General features: G+C 58.2%; 2 protein-coding genes across 2 annotated transcripts in view; one reads left to right on the forward strand and one right to left on the reverse strand.

The window, feature by feature from the left end:
- LOC109506808 (uncharacterized) overlaps window positions 1-2856 on the reverse strand; it is a 5026-nt gene extending 2170 nt beyond the window's left edge. Inside the window, exons 1-4 of the mRNA XM_019855784.1 lie at window positions 2428-2856; window positions 595-691; window positions 350-503; window positions 5-33 (exon numbers count right to left, since the gene is read on the reverse strand). Of these exons, the coding sequence (XP_019711343.1) occupies window positions 5-33; window positions 350-503; window positions 595-691; window positions 2428-2772 (625 nt within the window). The 5' untranslated portion in view covers window positions 2773-2856. The remainder of the gene's footprint in view (window positions 1-4; window positions 34-349; window positions 504-594; window positions 692-2427) is intronic.
- A 1268-nt stretch (window positions 2857-4124) lies between these two features.
- fam174c (family with sequence similarity 174 member C) overlaps window positions 4125-8167 on the forward strand; it is a 10858-nt gene continuing 6815 nt past the window's right edge. The window contains exons 1-5 of the mRNA XM_019855785.1: window positions 4125-4151; window positions 4928-5135; window positions 6275-6348; window positions 6438-6538; window positions 7050-7418. Of these exons, the coding sequence (XP_019711344.1) occupies window positions 4125-4151; window positions 4928-5135; window positions 6275-6348; window positions 6438-6538; window positions 7050-7418 (779 nt within the window). The remainder of the gene's footprint in view (window positions 4152-4927; window positions 5136-6274; window positions 6349-6437; window positions 6539-7049; window positions 7419-8167) is intronic.

Raw genomic sequence — 8167 nt, forward strand, 5'->3', positions numbered from 1 at the left:
GGGCCTTCCGATGCCGCCTCTTGACACTTGACCCTACGCGAGCGCACACCAACACGCCCGTAAACAAATGAAAGCATACGCTAACACACGCCTATTGACGGAGCGAGCGAGGGGCCCGGGAGGGGGGGGTGGGGACTTTTGGATATATTCCATTTTTTTTTCCCCCCCGGGGAGTTCTTTTCCACAGAGCACGTACTGAACGTTTATGAGCGGTTACTGAAGACTTGAGGGGGCCGAGGGAGAGGGTATCAAAAAAATGTCTCAAAGGGCCACTCAAAGTGCGCCCCCCCCTGCCGGTAGCCCCCCTCCGGGAGCTCCTTCTCGCTGAAAATGTTGCGTGCAAACTCACAGCTGTTTGCGCAGAAACTCGCGGTCGGCATCGCAGGCGCGGGTCTGAGTCTGCGCGGCGGCGGCCAGGCTGTCGGCGGCCGCCTTCAGGCTGGAGCAAGCCGCCGCGCGGTGGTCGCTCTGGGTCAGGTTGTGCTGCAGCGCCTCCGCGTGGTCTGGATGCAAAGGACAGCGTCGGGCCGAGTGCTGGCGGGTCACCGGCCGGCGGGTCCGTCGTGGGACCGTCGCCCCTGTCGGCCATCTTACCTTCTTCACGTTGCAGTTGATCGGTCAAGTTGAGCTGCGTCTGCAGCAGAAGCGCCGCCTCCTCTCGCAGCACACTGATGTTGGCCAGAAGGACCGCCTACTCACACGCGCACACACGCACGCACACACACACACACACACACACACACACACACACACACACACACACACACACACACACGTTTATATGCAGACAGAGGCTGTCTCCAAATTCACAGCCCAGGTCTTGAGAAAGCCGCGTTTTCGGCCGAACGACGCCGCTTCCGATGCGATTCGACCGCACGTTGTGTCTGAAGTCACATCAAGCCGGTCCAAATTTGCCAGGCACGGTTTATGTGGAGGCGACACGAGGCTTTGGAAGGCCCCAACGGACCCAGGCCGCAAATTGTTTATCTAGAACTTGGAAGCACGTGCGGAAGTGATGTCATGCGGCCTTCCAAGGACATTGCCTGCGAATTTGGACCCGGCCACTTCATCAACTGAAATGAAGAGCTCTGAACATGCTAGCGTGAGCATGTTCGCATCGATTATGGCGAAGCAGGAAACGGCGAGGCTGAACTCATAGGGGTGAGAAGGCTGAGGCTGGGGGGTTTCCCTTCCATTGGCTTGGGGTCCGCGCGGTTCGCATCAGTTGCGTTCTCTCGGCTTCCGTTCCCAATCAGTCCGGGCTGGCATTGAGTCATAACAGATGGTGTCCGGGCTCGAAAACTTTCCATCTTCAGAAGCCGCCGTTGGTCAGTTCCCGTGACAACGGGATGCTTATCGAGAGCAACAACAACGGCAATCCCATCCGCTTCTGCCGCCGACGCGAGTTTGGCACGAGAACGGCGGCCCGCCCGAGCCAAGGCAAACATTCCTGCCGCCTTGTGGGAGGCGGACCAGCTACGCGGCAACAACTACTGGACCAGGAAGGAAAGGGAGGGGGGCGGGGGGCTCTCGGATCTCTTGTTTCTGCTCAAGGTTGTTCAGTTGAGAAATGAACCGAGTTCAACTAGGACTGGCGCTCAAGAAATTAGGCGTTAAGATCCTGGGCGTGTCGTCTTCCGTTACTGCAGAGTAGGGAAACGGGAGGTTTTAGAGCACAGCTCCTAAATTCCGTGGCCCTCGTGTGGAACACGTCGATGACGAAAGCAAAGCGCCGCGTGCAGATGAGAAGGCCACAGAGAGAAGTTGCTTTGCTTTTTGTTGTTTTGTCCCCGCAGCGGTCCCTCGCTATCTCGTTGTTCAACAAGTCCAGTCCACGGAAGACTTTTCCACTGCGCTTCCAAGGCGCCCATTCTCGGCTCGGGACTCGCGGGGGGGACGCCACTCCCAACTCAAGCGCTCGCGAGAAGAGCCTCGGGGGCAATTCTCGGCGTCGTTTCGCCGCTTTGGAACACGTCGAGGCCAAAGACGAATGGGCTCCGTTTTGCAATGAGGCTTCGGCGTGACGCGGCCCGTCAACGTTTGTCCGTTTGCTGTCACGTTTGCTTCGGAGATGCGGCGGGAGAAAGGCGACCTCTCCGATCACTTTGCCGTTTGGCCCTTCGTGGGCGTGTCCCGTGACCGCCAACGCGCGCGGCCGCGCCGCTTCTATTTCAAGCGTCTCCTTTTTTTCCCCCCCGTCAATCCTGTCACTTTTTCCGCCACGGTGCTCCTACACGAGGAAAGTGTCAACATTTCCCCGACTCGCACGCGCTGTTAGCTTTTGCGAACGGTTCTTGTTTCATTTCCCAGATGAGAGACGACATGCAACGCGCACGCGCGTAACGGGAAGCCGTAACAACACACACACACACACACACGTTCTTCCGAAAGGCGATCGTAACGGCTCGAAGCGCATCGCGCGCGTACCTCGCGCGCGACGCAGGCGTCCAGGGTCCGGTTGGCGAGTCGCAGCCGCCCGTCGAGCAGCGCGAGCGCGGCCTCGTGCCGCTCGAGTCGCTCGTGCGCCGCGGCCAGCCGCCGCTCCAGCTCGTCCTTGTCTCGCGCCCACAGCGCCTCGGCGCCCAGGATCTTCTCGTGGCTCTGCCGCAGGTCCTGGCGGCAGCGGGCCGAGCTCTTCAGGTCCGGGGACGTGGACCACACCACGATGACCACCAGAGAGATGAGGGACCACAGGGCCAGCGCCAGCAGCGCCGCCTTGGTGCCGGTGCCCATGCCGCCGGACTTGGACCCCGCCGCCGCCGCCGCCGTCATGACTTGGGTGCTCCGAGTTCGCTCCACTACGCACGCACACGCTCGCTCGCTGGCTCGCTCCCGCGGCAACTGGGGAGCGGCCTCCTCGCCTCCGCTCTCCTCGGCCTCCCTCCTCCCACACCACGCCACACCCCCCCCCCCACCTTCTTTCCCCCCCCTCGGCGGGCTCCTTTCAGTCCTCGTTTGCGCTCGCGCGGGACACGTGGAAAACTTTGGCGCGCGAGAAGAACCTGCTCAGTGTTGTCGGTCTCCGCTCCTTTCCAGCTGCTCTCCGTACCCCTCGAAAATAAAACAGAAGAAAAACCAAAGCCGTCAGCCGCCTCCCGCGTGAGCAGTTTGTGTGTGTGTGTTTTGGTTCCCTTCGTGGCTCTGTGGGCCTCCTGATTATTCTGCTGTGATGTGATTCCGATGTCACGAGCAACAACACATTTGGTTTGCACAAAGTACGACGTTTGAGAGAAGATGAAGAAAAGCCTTCAGCCCGGCCCCGCTTTTGCTGACGACTGGTCAAATCCTCTTTGCCCCCCCCCTCGCACACTTTTGATGCCGGCAGAATGCGACGGAGAGCCGGGGGTCGATTTCCCCATCAAAGTCTTTTGCCGTGACCGCAGGAGGAGCAGGGTGAAGTCGACAAATTGTATGAAGGAAAATAAATCCAAACCAACAAAGTCACGGAAACAAAAAAGAGTCCCAAGTAACAAACCAAAGCGTGGCCGAAGCCCAAAAACAAACACGACACAGCAAAGAATGAGCCGACGCCGAGCGGTCGCGCGGGGAGTCCTTTTCAAACAGACGACTCGTGACGCAATGAGCGACAGGCGTGCGGCTGCAGGCGGAGCCTCGCGGCGCCACCTGTTGGCCGCACGCGCAACCATGACAGTCGGGTGACGAGTGGCTTCGTTTTGAGAAAAAGGAAAGGAAACAAAACAGAAGCGCTGCATCCGCGAGGCCCGTGACCTCATGCTCGCTTTTCATTCGACGCCAACATCGGCCCGTTTCTCGTCGGCGCGTCTTTTTGCCGATGGCGTTTTGATTTCTGTTTCGCCCGCCCCTTTCTCACTGGCGTCGGTCCCGTTTGTTTTTTGGGGTCCGCTCGTTCTCCTCGGCGCTTCGGTCGGCCGCTTGCGTCTCGTCCGGCCTTTGCCTGCGGGTCTCCGTTTCTATTTGCGCGCGCGTGTCAAATGCTCGCGTGTGAACCGGCTGACCTGAGCGGGGAGTGGAAACATTTGGCAGCGCTTTGACATTCCTGCCTCAAAGGCAGGAAGGAAAAAAGGAGCGAGCCTTTCGGATGGTCTTCCCAAGTTTCCGAACGAGGAAACGTTTGTTGATGCGCCGCCGTTACCGTGGCGACGATGACACGCCAACACAATGATTTTCGCGTGAGAGGCCGCTCGTGGAAAATGTTTTTGGCCACTGCGATGCGAGGGGGAAAAAAGAAGCGAGGCGGCCGGCGAGAACGGCCAATCAATTGATCTCGCTCGTGCCGTCGGAGGTCAAAGGTGACCCTCCGCCCTTGGTTTGGAGTGGCCGTGATGTGACTCTGGCGCCCCCTCGCGGACCGCCGTCGCGTCTTCCGCCTGCGCTCGCCGGACCGGTCGACAAGTGCGTGACCTTTGACCCTTGAGAAAAGACGACGGATGATGATTGCTCGTGATTTATGATGTTCAGCGGACGCCCTTTTCAAAGCCTGACGTCGCCGCACAAGTTCAAAAGACGTACGCCGGGTGGTGGGGGAGGGGGGTCTCGGAATCTGTCGGCGTTGCCGGTCGCCTTCAGAGCATGGGGGAAAAACAACCACAATCAATTTGGATTGCCGTTGAACTCACAGCTGCTCGTTGCTTTCGAACGTGACCCTTTTTCGGTCGACTTGAACTGGAGAGAACGACCACGAACGCGTCCAATAAGAGAAGCCGACGTGAAATTTGGCGGGCTTGCACCACGACCAAAGTTGACGACGTTTTCATGTTCCTCACTGCTTGCTTTTTCCTTTTCGTCCCTTCCAATTTGGCGCCCCCAAGGCGCACGCGTGTTCTGCTCAAAAGAGCGCAGAAGCGAGCCCGTCGGCCACGAAGGGAAGGGAAGGTCGCCCGCACGCTGAGCGAGCCTCATTTCGAGGGAGGGCGACGGTACGGGGCGGCATCGGCACCCCATTTAGCCCCCCGCCGGCCTGACGGGATGCCCGCAGGTAGGAGGGCGGCCACGCGGGCGCCGGGCTTGCCGCACGCGGCCTTTCGTCGACGCCAGCGCACCCGCTTCCCTCGTCGTACTCCCCCAAAAAGCACCGCCTCCTCTTTCCTGTTTTTCTCCCCGCCAACCGTCGCCGACGCGTGAGGGGAAAACAAAGCAAGGAGCCAGCGCGCAAGGTAAAGTCATGGCAATCCCTTCTTCTTCTTCTTCTTCTTCTTCTTCTCGTTCGCGCTCACAATTTCAGCAAAATGAGGGCAGACGCCACACAAAATGGATGTTGGCGTCCTGGCGACGACGACGATAATGGTGACGTCGGTGAGGTTTTGCTGAAGAACGAATACGACGTTTGTTTTCGAGCATGGCGGAACCCGCGTTGAGCGCAAAGATGGAGACGCGCGTCCGTTCGAGCCGATTGTCCTTTAGGTTCAAGTTCTTTTTTTTCTGACCCGCGCGATAAGACGGTCCAAAATGCTTGCTTTGTCATTTTATTTTCAAAGTCGAAAACCGTCCGGCACACGACAACTTTATTGGGGGGCAAAGGCGCGCGCGCAGCTGCCGCCACATTAGCGCGCTTGTTTTTTTCCCCTCTGCTGTCGCGCAGCAATAACTGGCATTGTTTGTTTGACCACATCTGGCTTTCCGCGCGCGCGTATCTGAGCAGTTGACCAAAAGGAGGCCCTCCCGTCGCTTCCGCGATGCCGCCTTGCAGCGTTGACATTCTGAGAAGGAGATTTTTCCCGTTGGAATCCTCCTCACCTGTTGCGCATTTCTTTCCGCCCGCCTTGAGCGAGGTGAAGAACGTGGCGGAGGTTTGACGCTTCGGAGCTCCTCGTTTGCGCCGAGACTTTGACCGGGACCGTCGTCGGCCTTTGAAATCCGAGTGCGACCGTCGCGAATATCGTCACCGGAACCTCCTTGAAAAGAGCCGTCGATATTCAGCAATCCATCGGCGCAGCGTGCACGGAAAACGCCAGCGGCGCGTTAGCGCGAGCGCCGGTGCCAAAGCGACGACAGTTTTTGAACGTGGACGGCAAAGCGGCGCTTGTCGAGCGCCGATCTGCGCAGGCTCCCGGGCGGGCGGATCTCCTCTGCCAAAACCATCCGAGCGACTTCCCAAGTAGCAGCAGACAAAGAAGTTTCTTCTTCTTCTTGCTTTGTGTCCGCCAGACGACGGCCGCATTCTATGCCCTCCCCCTCCGCGCCCCCCCCCCCCCCCCAAAAAAACCCCCCACCAGAAGGAGCAGCGGATGCGGCGGGAAGTCGCCACCCAGCGACCGTTTGGTGCTCGTGTCTAATCTCACGTGTTTTTGTGAAGGTGGATCCTGCCGCCGCACCGATGGACGCGCGCCTCGTCCCGCCGCCGCCGCTGCTGCTGCTGCTGCTGCTGTGGTGAAAACGCCTTTGCCCGAACGCAGACTCCATTTCGGCCTTTGACTTTTTCGCCGCTCTCACCGTCTTCTCGGTCTTCCGTCCGGCAGCTCCATCGAGTCTCCAAACGTCAACGTGTGTCTCGCCTCGCCCGGCTCGCAAGCGTTCGGACCCGGCGGAACTCTTCATCCTCATCCGCGGCAGCGGCAAGGTAAACCTCGCAATCAACAAATCCCGTTGCTTCCAAACGACCAAACGCAACTTGTCATGTGACGGTCGGCCTCAATCATGGTAGCCAAAGACGTACGCGGGGAAATCTCCCTCCGATCGTGGCTTTGCGTGAGGCATCGAAAGCAGGATGGGAGAAGCTTGGACATTAAAGTACCTTCAGCAAAATCTAGGCAGAGGCGTAGAAAGTAGCATCCTGCCATCTCGTGGCCGAAAGTGAAATTACACCCAAAATCACACAAACGGACGACAACAACAAAAGAAAAACCCTCCGCACAAGAGCATGTCAACAAAGGCGGCGTTTGCGACCGAAAACAGGATACGTTTGCACTGAGACGCGTTGAAGCGTACGGGCCGTGATGATTTCATGCAACACTGGAGGGAGCCCACGTACCGCATTTGGAAAATCTGCACCGCGCATGTAAATGTGTCTTTCTGTCGAGCGTACGTCTCCAGCTCGTTGTTTTTTTTTTTTGTTCTTGTTCTCTCGGCAGACAGAGTCCCGTCCGTGTCCCTCCTGGCCTCCGCCCCGCTCAGCGGGGCTCGGGAAGGGCGCCGCCTGCTGGTTTGCTTGGTCAGCGGGTGCGAATCTCCGCCTACCGTCCTTTGGTGGTCGGACGACGAGCCGCTGACGCCGCCCGCTATGGCGTCCGGGACGTGGGCGGGGCCGGACGGCGACCACGGCGCCACCGAGGTGTGGGAGGTGGCGGGACGGCCTCCCGCTTCTGCCGCGTCGTACGCGTGCGGGACGGTCCAGCGGGGGCGCGTGTACCAACAGACGCTGCGCACGCCGTAAACAGGGCCAAGCTACAAACATGGCCGCTCGGGGTCACGCCATTAAAACACGACAAGGCAACCTTATGGTGAAGACATTTTACTTCCGGTCTGAATCATGTGATCACACGACAAACACAAGAACGCTATTTACATTTAAGCGCCCCCCCCTAAAAGGTAACAGGAAGTTGTCCTTGCTCCATGTTAGCGTAGCTTAGCATCCTCCACAGGCAGTGAAGCTAAATCAATGACAAAGGTAGAACAGGAAGCGATGCAAACACTTCCTCACGTTTGGACGCAAATGCAGCGTTGCGGCCTCCCCGTTGACATCTTGTTGGAGTTTTCCCGTTGCCTTGCAAAAACCAGGAAGTCTCCCCGACTCGACCAGACTGTGATGCTAAGCTAAGCTAAGCGTGTTTCCAAGGCGGCGCAAACAAACATGAGCATAAAAGGAAGTCGTCATGCACGGGCTGCCTTGCTAACTGCTAATGCGCTAGCCATTCGAACAAGAAAAAAAATCTTTCAAGCAAAATAAATAAATAAATCCTTGAATATTAAAAAAGTCATCTGAGCTTCAGTTGAAAAACAGAGTGTAAACAACCTGACAACTTCACAACATTTCAAACGATAGAATATGAGCTAGCATGCTAGCCGCGGTGTTTCATGCACTTGTCAGTAAAAGTCAAGTTTGGAATGAGATGTCAGTATTCACAAGCTCATAAGACCCCCGCCCCCCCACCGCGGGCACGTTAGCGTCTCTGCAAAGAGCTCACTGGGCGCGCGCGGTCTGAGCGGCGGGCTCGGGCCCCGGCCCCAGGCCGTTGGTGAGGCCGTCCGG

This window comes from Hippocampus comes, unplaced genomic scaffold (genome assembly GCF_001891065.2).
Source record: "Hippocampus comes isolate QL1 unplaced genomic scaffold, H_comes_QL1_v1.1 scaffold463, whole genome shotgun sequence".
NCBI lineage: Eukaryota > Metazoa > Chordata > Actinopteri > Syngnathiformes > Syngnathidae > Hippocampus > Hippocampus comes.